A 15,131-nucleotide genomic window follows, 5' to 3' on the forward strand; every position below is an offset into this window, starting at 1 on the left:
GAGCTGTGCAGTACTGTTCCTCTGGGGACACACTGTCAGTATCACTGTGTTTGCACAGTATCGTAAAGCAACCACAACCTGTCTTGCTCTAAGAAGTGCTTTCCTTTTTATTTCTGCCATAAGGCATTCTTTCCCATTCTTTTTTTCATGATCTCGCCCAAAGGACGTCACCTCTACAAATAATTATGGTCCAAGTGTCAAGAAAACAATTGCACGCTACAAAGTGGTGTAAGTGGAAATCCATGTGCAAGAAAGCTTTGAGAAGACAGCATGCTGGCACAATCAGTTGGGTTGAATGTTTGAATCTGTTACAGATATGGTACATGGGCATAATAAAGGTATCATAAAACATCTTCCCTGTTCAAAAAAACCCCAATAGTACAGGACACATATTGTAATTTTAATCCTCTACACAGATGCCATGTTAAAAAACTGTTGTAGTGGTGTTCCCAGATTCTTCAAAGAACTGTGTCCATCCACTCTGAGCACTGTAAACATTGCTGCTTTTTGTGCTTATGCAAAAAAGATGCTCTTCTAGAGTTAAAATATAACCAACTTGTTTTTTCCTTCTGAGCTATTTAAAGTTATAAAACAATGCTGGGGATCCATTAATCTGAGTGATTTCCTGACTAAGTATTTAGATCTTAATGTAAATGTCTATAAATAATATAGTGGCAAGAGCATTCTTTTGAAAAGCAAATTCAAAGAGGTACTGTTGGAAAAGCGAATACTTGCTTGGGGCAGTTATATTTAGGGCTCTAATGGAAGTGTACAAGTTATGCTTTTTATACAAACTATAAATGGGTATGACCAAGAGACTTAGACTTTGAAATGCGTTTGGCACTTACGCAACCAGAGAGACAGGCCAGAGCCTTGTCGTGGAGGAGCAGTTGTTTGGGTGGAGGTTTTTTTCTGCTAGCTTTAGATATATTGGCAAATTCCTACGGTGTCACTACCCCTAAAGGGTACATTGAAACGCAGATATTGCATCTTGCTTGTAACTTGAAAGGATGAATCCTGGAAAGAGTACAAGCATGGTGATGGTGAGTAGATGATGGGGGATAAGAAAGAAGAGTACACATGCTTAAGTAGCGAGTATAATAGGTGCTGGAAGCCAGAACAGGTGTCAGATGTCATGGAAGGAAGCTAAATGTGAATGTAGATGGTATGAGATGGTCCTTTAGTACCACACATAATGTGAGAAATAGGCTAAAGCATTGCAAAAATGGAGTTGGTGAATAAGTGGAATTCCTCAACTGCACTTCTGAGTCTTTAAGCAAATTGGTCATGGTTGAAAAGCTCTTCAGGATGCTTTGATGCGAGGAAACACAAAGTTGCAAAATGCTGTCATTAATAAGAGAATAATTTCTTGTATTATGTGTATGTGGGAAACTGCCAAATACTTCTAAGTGTTTGTTAGAGGAGATTAAGAGAGAAGCAGCTTCTGTTCTGAGATAGAATTATTGCTGGTCTTTAACTCTGTCAGAGTACTCCTAGAGAGTAGACCCTGCCTAATGGCGCACATCTAACACAAACATTGTTACCTGTATGGTGGAGGTTTGTGTTTATACTTGTCCCAAATTCTTGCACTTACTAAAGCCAGTATTGGGCTCCAGGCAGTTGTGGGGTAAGAATGACAAAGCTGGTGAGTCATGAACTACTCATGCATGTAAATCCTGGTGTGAGCAATTTACTGTAGCTATGCTGACAACAATATTGGAAGTTAAACTCCAGGTATCAAATCTACAACATACTGCTTTTTTTTTCTTGTGAGCTACCCAGGATACGCCCACCCGAAGGTTTGTATTGTCTGGCCAGTGACTCAAAACCTGGATCACTTTTGTCTGCAGGCATGGTATGCATGTGATCATCCTTGCAGGCCTCCAAACCTTGCCCTCCTGAGGTCAGACTTTATGGTCTCAGAACTGCACTGTGTTTCACTTAGATAAAATTTCAATCTTATATTAAGTGACAGATACATATTTCACCCAGACAAAATGTAAACTGTGTAGCTGTGCATCAGAGGATGGGTGTTCCTGGCAGCTAATGGAGACAATCCTCAAGCTGTGTCAAGATGACTAGTTCTCTAGGAGTAGTTACTAGTTGTTGAGTTCGTATTTCCTCATGGCTTTTTAAAAATAATCATAGAATAAACAGCTCTTATGATGCTCTGATATTTTAAGTCATTAACTGCTGTAATTGCTGTCTTGATGTTTGTTATTAAGTGACCACAGTTTCTAAAATTTTCTTTTAATGGCATGTTTGCTACAGCCAGGAGAGTCTGACAAGGGTAGATTTTATCAGGTCAAGGGCTCACCTCTTTAAAGAAGGTGGTGGGCAGGGGTCATGTTGAGTAAACTCTTTCCAAAGATTACTCTGGGGTAGTTGCGAAGGGATTACATGGGATTATTCTGGTGTACAGCCCTGGTCAGCTTCTCCATCTCAGTGTTCCCTAAGAAAAGGAACTGGGAGTGACAGAGGATATAAATTTACTATCGTCTTTGTGTTTGGCAAGCATACAGATCATGGGATGTATAAATAGAAGAATTGAATGCGAGTAAAGAGAGGTCATTATGGCATGTACAAAGAGCTTAGTCAGACCACATCTGGAGAACTGGGCATGAGTCAAAGACCATATTTCAGGAAGGACAGTGAACAATAAGGACTGGATCAGAAGAGGGTATTGTAGAGGGTATGTGGGCTCTAACTGGTGCCTGTAGTTTTCTTAGACTTGTGCTGCAGTCCCACTGGTTACTCCAAATGAAGCTGGTTTCACTGTGAAAGCACCTTAATTGGAGACTTCTAAAGAATTCCAAAGGAATGGAGAAAGTGATATAAACCTCCTCTCCCTAAGCTTTGTAATCCCCACAGTAATGCTGCTAAAGGACTTGGTGTTTCTGGAGTTGCCATTGCTTGCCTGTCCTACCTCTGTCTCTCTGTTTTAAAAATAAGGTGGGGGGTTTGGGGGGTTTTTTTAAGCTATTTATGTTGTTTCTTCTGTGTGTGTATATATACTTTTTCTTCTTTATAATTTCTTACAGTATTTTTACTGTGTTTCTTAGAGTAACTGTCCCACTATTGTATCCACATCAGAATCTCTATTCGGCTTAAATCCATTTTCCTTTTCTTAACCCTTCTCAGTTGGGTAAAGCTTCTCTTCTTGTATCATAAGGTCCATTGGGGTGGAATTACACATTGTCACAATACTGTGTCCTTTCAGAAGTAGCCGTGTCTGAGAGCTTTGGGATTGTGGAAGGTGAAATGGCTATGTAAATGAAAGATGGACTGTTGCTAAGGGACAAAAAATGTACTGTTGACATACACAGGAAATGGGGACACTGCTGAGATGTTGAGTAGTATAAAGGAGTAAGATGAGAATGAGGAATGAAGCAAGAACTTCTGTCAGACGACCCTGAACAAGCAATGAAGCAATATCCCTATTTTCCAGATACGTGAGACCGAGTAAACTGGCTGGGGGTTACAGAACTAGTTAATGCTAAGTTAGTAGTGCCTGTTGGACCACAGTAACTTTTTGGCACAGGATTCTGGTTTTGTATTTTTTTCCCAGTGTTCATAATCTATTTATACCATGCCCTATAAAACTTTCTCTCTGTTTTTTTCACTGATATTTATAGCCCAGTATGGAGTTTATTCTTTAATGCGCTGTACTAGACCCTGAAAATGAGGATCCTAGAAACATAGGTGGTTTTATCTTTCAGGCCAACATTACAGTCTAGTGTGGGTCTTCGCTTGTCCTTGAACCCTGTGTAGAAGATCCGATGCCTGGAAAAGCCACGTGCAAAATTGTGATGCATCAGCCTAGTTTTAGGGATAGACTTGTTGATTTGCGAGCACTCATGCTTCTCTTCAAAAGCAGTTGTAATCATAGTACTAGGACGCATTTACAGTTCATATTTACAGATCATATTAGCCAAAGTCTTTTATTATGGTATATAAAATAGTTAGTGTTGTTCTACAAAGCTAGACTAAAGCCTGGCAGTCTTGCATTTATTTCAAGTCTCTGGATGCAGGTTGTGAGATCAATGGCTCTGTCTTGGCCAGTTTCATACAGGCGAGGTCTAATGACACAGGGATTCTGAACTGGGGGATTTGGACGTTTTAAAGTGCTGCTTCTGATGCTTGAGCCTGGTAGTTGCTGCTTCTTCTGTTTCTCCAATCTAAGGAATGGAAATGAAGGCAATCATGGTCTCATAAAAGCACTGGTACCTTTTGTCTTGCAAAATATGCTGCTGCTGCTGAAGATAAAATTTGCTATGTTTTTTGGCAGTCATTAAAGCATAAACCAAGGATATGTTCCCTTGGGCTTAAGTTCAATTAAGCGCTTGGGGCCAAGCCAGGTTAGTGGTTGTCCAGAAGACCACAGGGATATGGAAATGGGATTAATGACTCAATAAATACTGACTCGGTACTAAACCACGGCCTTTCTTCTACATTTATAATAATTTGCAATCCTGTGTATCACAGCTGGATTCAAATATAGAATAGTTCTTATAGATACTTCCTACCTTCTCCCCTCCATGTTCCAGCACAATTCCACCATTTTCATAGCAATAGCGAGGCAAAGTCGAACACTTCCAAGTGCAGGTTGAAGACAGGGCACAGTTAGTTCCGAAGGCATAAGGAGGCATTGAAGTATTTGTAGTGACTGTCAGTAAGTTTCTGCTCATTCTGTGGCAGTGCATACAGAGAAGGGTGGTGGTACAGCCCACGTTGCACTGCAGAAGCTGTGAGCTCCACTACTATCCCCTGCTTTTGGAGCCAGAGGTGCTGCATTGACCTGGACCCCAGAAAAGGGAGAGTGAATTCTGAGAGTGCTTTACAAGTCTGATTTGGCGTGTTTTGATACTTCTAGTCCAACAGTGCCTCTTGACATTGAGCTACATGAAGGGCATGATTGCATCCTTTAAGACAACACATCTCTGATAACATTCCTGGAGTCCGGGCAATCTGCGTTTCGTTAATCCGCAGGGAACGTTGTCTCTACGAGCAGTTAAAGCAAGACCAGGGTGCCTACGTGAGGGCTGTCTGAATCAGACAACTCTGCCCACAGGTGTCCGCTTCGGACAGCAGTTCATCGATGGAGAGATCCAGTTGAGCACTTGCAGAATACTCAAAGATGATCTCTCTCTGCATGAATCTTCTCCCTCTTCTGGTTTTCCTCATGGTTTCAGTTACTGAATTTCTGTTTTATGTGGATGCAGATGCAAGCAACTGTGTTTGATTTTTCTTACTGATGACAGAGACAAACTGAAAGAGATGCCTGCCTGCTTTATAGCAGAAGCCACATTGCTTTCCTATATGTTAGCAATTATATGCATTGTTTCCCGATAACAAGTCATTCTCACAATCTATAGCATGGCTGTAGTTGATTATGGAGCCTGATGTGTTTAGATTTGAGTGAGTTGTGTCAGGAACACTTTGGTTGCCTGTTTCAGGGGTTTTTTTTCATGGGGTGGGGAGCATTTGTTTCTTTTCTGTATGAATGATTCTGTCTCATTTCGTACAAGAAAAGGGAGGTGAGATCTTCTAGCAGTGGTAGTTCAGCAAGAAGAAAATAGAGCTCCAGGAATTGACATCAATTCGGGGTGGTGCTCTCTTCTCTGCATTCATTGGCAAGAGGGAACCGTGTGGCATTATGTTGAATGGGAAACAAAAAACCCCAAGGAGAGCCATGAATGCTCCTTGCCATGAAGAATTACAGGACTTTGTGCAAGGTGTCAGCCATCCTGATGTCACAGCCAAATTCCAGTGTGGGAACTGCAATTGCAATTGGGTCAGGTTTTTAACCAGGTCCATTGAAATTGGCAGACTTGGCTGTTCAGCATAGTCAGGTCATTGCCATCAGCCTTCAAAATTTCGGCTTTCCAAGTCACCTCTTGGCTCACAGGGTCAGCTATTGTTCCCACCTTGCAGAATGTTTCTTCTGAAATATATCACAAGCCAAACATTGCAAAAGTACACTGATGCTGGAGAGTCAGTTTTTTCTTACTTGGGTTCCTGATACATTTTTGTAGCATATCCGCAGTGGTTCCGTTTTCACATATGTGGCTTTTTGCAGTATCATGGGCTTTTAGAAACAATTTCTAACATATAAAGGCAATTCTGAATTTTCCAAGGCCTTTCAATTCTGGTTGGTTTTGCCAAATAAATTGTACTACGGTGGCGTTCAGTAATGATTGCTACTGGTTTAGGTATAGTGCAAAAAATACACAGAAAAGAATCCTTGCCCAGAGATCCTGGTTTTATTCTGGCAAAAGGAGAAATCAATATGCTTTGTATTGTTTTGAGGACTTTACTAGGTTTGTTTTTAAAAAAAAAAAACACTATTTGAAAGACATCAAAGGACTGATGAGTTAACTACCAGGAAGTTGTCCCCCAACAGGAAGGATTTAGACTAAAATAGAGAGAGCACAGAGAAAATCATGATGACAAGGTAAAAATGAAATCCTTTTTTCATTAATGTAACATGCAAATGGCATAAAGCATGATAATAGCATGGGTAAATCAAAAATTACTTCAAATATATTTTTTAAACATTCAAATCTTAAAACACAGTTCAAGTAAAAGTCTGTGTGTGTATGTATCTTGTTATCAAAAGAGCAGAAGTTGATACCAGCCTCTGAATTATCATGGGACATTCAGAGATGGACCCAGGGCTCCTTAGAGAAACTGCCTTGCTTGAGGATGGGACTGATTGGAAGCCAGATGGAGTTTTACACAGCCCTGGTCATGGGAGCCATCATGTTACAGCCAAAGCTCTCAGCAGAACTGCTGCACCTCTTAAACCAGAAAAGATGTCCAAGAGTGCGAACAGACTTTTCCCTGGACCCAGCTCAGACTGTGGAAACATTTTTGGTTGCTATTAAAAAGCGTCAGATTACAGACAACAATTTCAAAATCTTTAGGTGAGCAGAATAATTTGAGTTTAAGGAACTGCCTAACTGGAATTTCACCCACTTGTGACTGCCTTTTAAGATCATTGGCAGCAAGAGGCCGTGAGCAGGTTTTGTATGTTAACTGAGGTAGAATAAATATACTTTTATTTCCAGCCGCTATTTCAAAGGCTATGGAAATATCAGAGACAAATCATTAGCCAGCCATGCCTTAATCGCAGTGCCACGAACATGCTTTCAGTTGGGCTGCTACGGGGGTGTTGCCTCATGCCATTCTGGAGAGGTGATTCTTAAATCCTTGTGCTCTTGAGGTTTGATCTAAGCCACGCTCAAATTCAGACTCATGCTAATTTGACTTGGGCTTGGATCCCATACTTAAAATCTTGGTTAATTAAAAAAATAAAATAAAAAAAAAGTGTGACCAGAATGTCAGGGATGTGTAGGAAACACAACATAGCCCACATCAGAGGAAATATTATAAGCACGGCGCTGTGCGTGCCCAAATGGTTCGTTCCTGCACGGTAATTAGGTGCTGTTCCACATCGTTGTTTTGTGGGGAAAACGCATTCTTTAACTTCAGGAAATAAATGAGCAGTTTTAACGTGATTCCAAGCAGGGTGTGTTTTGACATGAATTGATTTATTTCAATTACAGTGTTACTTATTTAGCTAGCCGTGATTAAAACCCAGTGTTGCCACAAATGCGAAGATACAGGAATGTGAATGCCAGCTAGAAGTAGAAATATCCCCTATAGTTTGTACCATCAGACCACCTTTTGACACCAGCAAATGTCTTGATCTGGGTGGGAGCAGAACAGGTACCAGCCTCTGGGGTACGAGTAGCTATTGCAATGCCAGTGCTCTTTTATCAAACCACGTTTTAAAACTGGTATTTTTAAGTCCTGCTCCTAATTAAAACACCAGTAGGCAAAGCTTGACTGCAGATGTCCTCGTGCCAGAATTTCTGATCTGAGGAGCAAAGATGATGGTTTTCCAACCCTGTGCAGTTACTGGGGACACATTGGAGAGGAAACCCTGGTTAGCATGCTGCAAGGCATAGTAATCACAGGGTATGTTTGTACTTCCCTGCCTGTTGGGTCACTGCTCTCTGTCTCTCAAAAGCAGTGTTGAGAGGTGTGTGTTGCTGTTCCCAGGACTGCTCATACCTATCCAGAGACCTGCCAGACATGGGGAGCCTTTGGGAAATCTTACCTAACAAGGGCCTGATTCACACCCCATTGCCATCCCAGGGAAAATCCCTGGTGGCGTCATTGGGCTTTGGCACATGGCCAGAGTCTTGGGAATTTCCTTATCTCACCCCGGTACGTTGGGGATATTCCTCAGCTGTACCAAGGCAGATGAGAACATCAATCTTGTCCACAGCTATCTGGTATGACTAATTTTTCCAGAAGTAAATAAATCATCCCCGTTTCCCCTTACCCACAGCACCTGGCAAACTGTTAACTGGAAAACCAAGAAAATGTTGTTTCGTTTGTGAGCCAACTTAAATCATTCTACAAATCTTTATTTTTAATTCCCTGTTAGAAAACAGAACCAACTGAAACTGGCAGAGAAAATGTGCTCCTTTCCCCCTCCCATCCCCCCCTCCCCTGCCTAGCTTATTAATGTAACTGCCAGTTTCTGTTTTCGCCTCTGTAGAATTACATGCCTGTATTTGAAACTTTTGACAAATCAGTCTATTTTCATTCTCCCTCCACCATAAATTCAATCCATATGTCTTAAAACATCCTTTCATAGCTTTGACATGGAAAAGGAAGTGGCTTGGGCTCTGTATAGGAGGCTGAAGTGCATTTCAAGCAAGCTTTTCTAGTTTGCATGCATCACTTCTGTTCGCTCTTAAAGCCTCGACTTCCTAATTATTCAGGTTACAGAGGGCATTGGCAGAGTTTTCTCCACTAAGTAACAGTGATGTACAGTGAAGTAGCACAACAGGATAAATCATTCCCTTATCCTCAAAATATCCAGGAAGTTTTTGATGCAGCCCTTGGCTTTACCACCAAGCAGGATGCAAAGAGGATGTGAAAAGGGTTAGGAGAGATCAATTCAGCATAAAGTTTCAAAAGAAAATATCAAGACAAAGAAACAAAGCTCTTGCACAATGCACTGCCATTCAGCTGGCAGGGTTTTGTTGGACAAGAATACACAGCACCTACGTGACAGGAGGTCATTGCAATAGGAGTAAAGTACCTCCACATCTGAGACTCGAGCGGGGTCAGAGGGTGAGAGAGGGAAGGAAACATGGTTCTGAGCTGAAATATATTGGTATGGCTGTGGTTGGATCAAAGGTGAAACATCAGAAGCACAGGATGCATCAGGATAAGAGCACAGGCAGTTGTGGCTGTGAACGTCCTTGTCTGAAATCATGAAAAATTTGGGCTGGGGTATGCCACTGGAGTTTCAGGATACATCTGTAATTAAACATGTGGTAGCAGCTGAACACACGTGAAAATACAGCCCCAACAAGGGAAGAGGAGCGCTGTCTGTGTGGACTGGAAAAGGTGTTTAAGAGTCCAGCTGCATGGTGGACACAGTGTCGGGCCATACTCCATCATGTCTGCTCTCCCCCACAGCCTTAGTCTGTGCTCCCCACATCAGTTCTAGAGGTCCTATTCCCACACAGAGTGTGCAGCCAAAGGGCGACAAAGCTCAGCTTGCTAGTTTGAAGAGCAGATATTGAACTAATGGATTTCTGGGATGACAGCAGGGGAGCCAACATTTTTTTTCCCAATCTCTCTGTTGCACTGACTTGCACTATGGCTGCAGATCTGCCGTGCTTGATCAGACAATGGGTGGAAAGGATGATGGAGAGGTGTGTGTGGGGGGAAGGAGATGAATGACTATCCCTTTTAGAGCCTTCATGCATCTTCATGTGAAACCATATGTCAAGATTTTTGTAGCATCTCCCCTATCTGCCATTCCCAGCCAGTTCACCCAAACAGTCTCTAATTTGCCACCAACGCAAATGAGCCATAGGGCTACGTGCAAAGGGGGATGGGGTCCTGATAGCAACTACCTGCTTGCAGATCTGTCGTTCTGTTCAGTTACTGGGCATTGCTGTTCAGGTGTGCAGGATAATGTGGAAGGAGTGTGTGTGCAGTGAATGTGTATGTGCAGTGTAATTACCTCTCTAATCTCTCGCTCTCGTGGAGGGGTCATTTATGGAGATGAAAATCTAGTCAGGCTCAAAGCTTGTGGGCGCAGTTTGGCATATCCAAAGGTTCACACATGTAGAAACCACAGTCTGCACGTTTGAAACTGCATGCAGGTTCAAAGAACTGGCATAAGCCGTGGTTTTGTTTTTGGATCTGCAAAGTTGGCAGCTACTGTTTACCTTAGATGGACTTGAGGTTATCCTCCACACCTCTAAAAATCAGGCCCTTATATCTAGCAATCTGCATACAGCTGATGAGAAGCGAGGTGTTTGCAGATGAAGTGTTGTATAAACAATACTAGAGACTTCACTGAAGCTTTTCATGTAGTTTTATCTCAACTGCAATTTGTTTCTAGTTTTTAAAGGCTAGAAGTATACAGCCCTACTCCCTAGAGCCTAGTTTTACTGTTTCATCCATCCCAATGATGTTCACAGCACAGTTTGATTTTATTTGAACTATTCAAAAGACCTCAAATCCTCCAAGAAAACCGCAAATGTGTTCAAGTTCCCTCCTGATAGAGAGATTTGCTTTGTCACTCCTGTAACTTTGCTTATAACAGGACTGTTCTTTGCTCTCATCCCCAGGTGTGCTGTCACTGCCCGCCTACTTTAGCCCATACAACGACGGCTCCGTGTGCAATGATGGACGGGCTGATGCTTACGCCCAGCTGGAACTCCGAACATTAGAGCAGTCTCTGTTGGCAACTTGTGTTGGAAGCATCTCTGAACTGAGTAAGTTTCGGATGTGATTGGACGTGGGTTTCTTTCAGTGAAGTAGGAGAGCCAGTCCCTCCACACTTGAGGTCAGCGGGCGCGTTGCCATTGTTGGCAGCGAGCAGTATTTGGCTAACGTTGCATAAGATTTAATTGTCTTGTGGTGCTGTTTATGAAAATCAGGTTGTTTTGTTAGACGACTTTATATTTAATTTATCTTGAAGTTGTATAAGATGTGGCTTTTCGAGGCATTGGGTAGTTAGTGGGGTTAGTGCCAACAGAAGATGGAGGGTTTTGCCTCGATGCCTTTGGAGGTTCTCTGGTACGGTTGTGAACGCAGCAGCGGCACCTCCCTCAGATGGCAGAGAGGGTTCTCTTTGTTGCTGTTTGTGTAGTGGAAATGTCAAGGGTGCTGGATATTCAAGGGAAGGCTTTTTTTGGTACTTAAAAAACAAAACGTGGAAAGGAAAAAATCTGAGAGCACGTTGGTAGCAAAAACTTGTTCAAAACCCTCTTTTTCAGTGCTAACCCAATGAAATGTTCCATTCCTAGACTATTCACAAAATCCTTTTAAAGTAAACAAAAATGATTTGTGTTTTCCCGGTCTACTTTTCCCTTGCAACGTTTCTGCTGGCATCACTTTCTTAGTCTGCACCATCTGAATGCTCATGAATGTCAGGGCCAGCAAGGAGTTTGTGGGTTTCACCATTTATTTTGCAACCTGCCTTAATTTGAGGTTTTCACATTCCTCTAACACACCTCTATTTATCCTGGAACACAAGAGAACATTTGTAGCATGGGCCTAAGATTAAATACAGCTTCCTCTTTCTCTTCCCCCATCCCTGCTTTGGCCAACTTGGTCATTACATCTAGTGAATAGATCTCCTGATACAGTTGCCTAATTTTTTTTTTTTAATGTTGCTGCCCATTGCCAGAAAAATAAAGAGAGTGAGTGTGCAAAGGAGAAGGAACGTTATTCTGAGCTGAAAATTTGAATTCCAGATGCATTTCTGCTATAGCTACACAGGCTTCTGTGTTAGTACCAACGTTAGAGGGTTCATGATGCTTTCGTAAAACGTTTAGATCCTGGAGAGCAGGGAGCTACTGAAGTGGAAAGGCAGAGATGTTAGAAGGTTTTTCCATTCTGAAGTGGGTCCTTAACCTGAGCATACTATGCAACAAACAATCAGCACAGCTTTGTATTGAAAACAGAGATTTTTAGTAGTCCATCAATCCAAACAACTAATAATGTCGTGTTTAGGCATCCAGTAGCTTTGAGGATGGGTTTTTCCCTAACAGTAGAATCCCATGGGGTTACTTGGCAAATTCAGAATATTGCTGTTAGGTACAGTTGAACAAATAAGAACTTCCTAAGAATTTCAGAGGGAGGAGTGACCGATTCATGTGTGGCACCACTAAGTTCAGGGCGCTTTCTCAGGAACCAGCTTTGTGACGGGGCAATTATTTCTGTTCCATCCTTTCCCACTATTGTAACTGTAGGACACAATAGAGTAACGTTTCCTGTGAGGGTCTGGGGGGACTGTAAAGCATAAAGCAGCAGAGGATTCTCCTAAGGGAAAAAAATAGGTCCTAGGTATGTATATATAGTAATCTATAATAATCATTCAGCTTACTGGTATGGCAGTCACACTACTAGTGTCTGAAGCCTCTATTGTAAAGCTCTTGAGAGTTTGTAATGCACCACAATAAAAGGAGAGTAAACAGGGTGTGCCCAAAGCAAGCTTATTGCACAAAGACCAGCTTTATGTGACTGCATAGCTGCTGTCTTGGGGTCATTGCGCTGTGAACTTTGACAGAATCTGCAGTCTTAAAATCCTTTCCGAGTAGAAAGTGTGTAATACAGGTCGCCTTCTTCCAGGCCTCCTCGAGTCCACGAGTACTCTGACACAGAGACGAGCTGGATCGAGTTCAAAGACCAATAGGACTGAGCAGCCCAGAAAACTCCTGGGTTGAGCTGCTTACGAGGCTCAAGGGCAAATTTCTGGCGCGCCTTGTGACAGCAGGATAGAGATTGGCTTTTTAATAAGACAGTCAGGTCTTGTTATTCTGGAGAAACTTGTGGCTAGGGTAAGAATGAGAGCAGCAGACCCCTAAAAGAAGGGATTTCTGTATTGAACATACAATGAATTTGTCACGAGTGCCTGGCTGGGAGGATAGAATATCATCACCCAGTTGAAAGAAATGGGAGCGGTCTTGATGATGCCCGCAAAGAGAGTGAAGTACTGGCTTTGCCTTGTGGGAGCTGTACTCCCTGGTCGGGCAGTGGACATTTACAGAGATATTGGTAGTTTTTGTAGGCAGGTGAGAAACTGGCCCACATGGTTGGAAAGAGAAAACCAGCAGAAAAACAGGAAGGAAAACCCACTGTAAGTCTCCTGCTCTGAAAGTTAGATGACTGAGAAAAGTTTCGGTCTACGTCCTCTAACTAATAACTTGTCACTTGAAAGAAAGTTAAATTTCCCTTGCAAGAACCTGAAAAGCTTGAGGATGGCTTCTGCCTTTGTGGAGGAAAAAGAATGTGTGCATGCTACAGACATTTCTTTTAGCTGTGAGAGATTTTCAGTTGAAAGAGCGTACTTAAGAGGAGTGTGGCTGAATAGTAAAGAGGTGCTTTTGCATTCTTTCTCTTTGCACAGGTGATTTGGTGTCACGAGCAATGCACCACATGCAATGCTTGAACACTGTTCGCCCAGGAATGAGTCCCATTCGGCAAACCCGGCAGCAGCAGCCCATCTCATGGTCTCCTGATGCTCTCCACACCCTCTACTACTTCCTACGCTGTCCTCAGATGGAGTCCATGGAGAACCCCAACCTTGACCCTCCAAGAATGACCCTGAACAACGAACGGTATGTAGGCTGGTCAACTGTTAGTAGTCAGGGAGTTGGGCTAAGGTCTCCTTTTGTAGAGTAACCGTGTGTGCATGGGCAGCTCAGGCAGCTTTGCAGGATGCTACCTACCAGGCATCAGTTATTCCTGCAGTCAGGCCAGATTGTGTTGTCAGCCTTGCCAAGTTTACGAAGCCTTGGAATTGGAACTGGAAAGTGAGCTGTTTTTTCATGCAGTCTTTCCGAGCGAGGCATATACTGTATGCTGCCAACAAGGCTTGTCTAGAGACGCTGCCAAAAGTACATGTGGTTGCCTAAAGGAGTAGAGACCTTACCAAAGAAAATGTTACCTTCTGAATAGTGCCAATTAACAATTGTCATCATTCTCAGGAAAAGCAATGTCATTTGCTGTGGAGAGGTTTGAAGGGATTTATAAACATCGTTCTTAAAGATTACTTCAGTTGATGCTGCATGTCTGGTAGAGAAAGAAATTTATATAGGAAGCCAATAACTAAACAGAGAGTGCAGTGGGTCTCCCGACCTTCTGCCAGCGTCATAACTGACTCTGAAAGTAGACCCGTTATTAGAGTGGGTCAGAAATTTTCCAGTGGGATGTTATTTCTGTTAGAAACCTCCCTGGTTTCCTTCCTGCCCAGCTCCTTGGCAGTCTGCCTGACAGGCCAGTGGCAGCGGAGAGCTGAGGAGCCCTCAGAGCCCTGGCCAGAGGTTGGGTTACTTGACAGGTTGGGCAGCTCCTACTCTCCCACTCCTCAGCTGGAAGGCAGACATATAGCTGTCTGCCTTGCAGTTGCATCCTGCAGGGAGACCCAGGCCTCTCTGGACTCGCTAGTTTTCCCCAGTTTGAAATGCCTATCTAAGCATGTGTGTGTGTGTGTGGGGGGGGGGGGTTCAGATATCTTAGCTAGATGAGAAATTCTGGTTTCTGATTAAGTCAGTCCAGTATTTATGGTAGCTGACTCCTTGGATGTCTGCTGGACATCAGACATCTCTTGCCAAAGGAAGTACCTGGTTGGCAGGTTTTGTAGTGGAGTGAGGTGTTGAAGCTTGGGGTGGAGGCCACACTCACAACACTAAACTGTTTGTCCCAGTTTGGGCTTTACTGTACTCAGACCCAGCTTCTAAAGTTCATATGTCATCATGGTAGCAGTAATTAATTCTTAAAATCCTTTCAAATAGAACAATGTGTGTGCAGAACTGTAGGATCAGAGGGAGGGAACTGATGTACATGTGTGAAAAACCAAGAGGAATTAACTGAAGTTGAGTAAAATAGGAAGAGTCACAGTTGTGCAACTTGGTGCCCATTGGTAGCTCTGTTTTTTGGGCTCCATAATCTTAATCAAATGCCCTACCTAGAGCAAGAGTGTTTATTTTGCATTTCATGTTTGCACACTGTGCAAAAAGTGAGTTTTCATGGGCCCAGGTTCTGTACAGTTGTACCACTAGTTCCCACAGCGGTGCAGCTGA

At 42.8% G+C, this 15,131-nt stretch overlaps 1 protein-coding gene across 1 annotated transcript in view; it reads left to right on the forward strand.

The window, feature by feature from the left end:
• The window catches only part of ABTB2 (ankyrin repeat and BTB domain containing 2), a gene marked incomplete at both ends in the record, with an annotated part of 126,210 nt that overhangs the window by 69,987 nt on the left and 41,092 nt on the right, over positions 1-15,131 (forward strand). The window contains 2 exons of the mRNA XM_084263789.1: positions 10,671-10,817; positions 13,457-13,667. Of these exons, the coding sequence (XP_084119915.1) occupies positions 10,671-10,817; positions 13,457-13,667 (358 nt within the window). The remainder of the gene's footprint in view (positions 1-10,670; positions 10,818-13,456; positions 13,668-15,131) is intronic.

Source organism: Gallinula chloropus (assembly GCF_964237585.1).
Source record: "Gallinula chloropus genome assembly, chromosome: 4".
Taxonomy (NCBI): Eukaryota; Metazoa; Chordata; class Aves; order Gruiformes; family Rallidae; genus Gallinula; species Gallinula chloropus.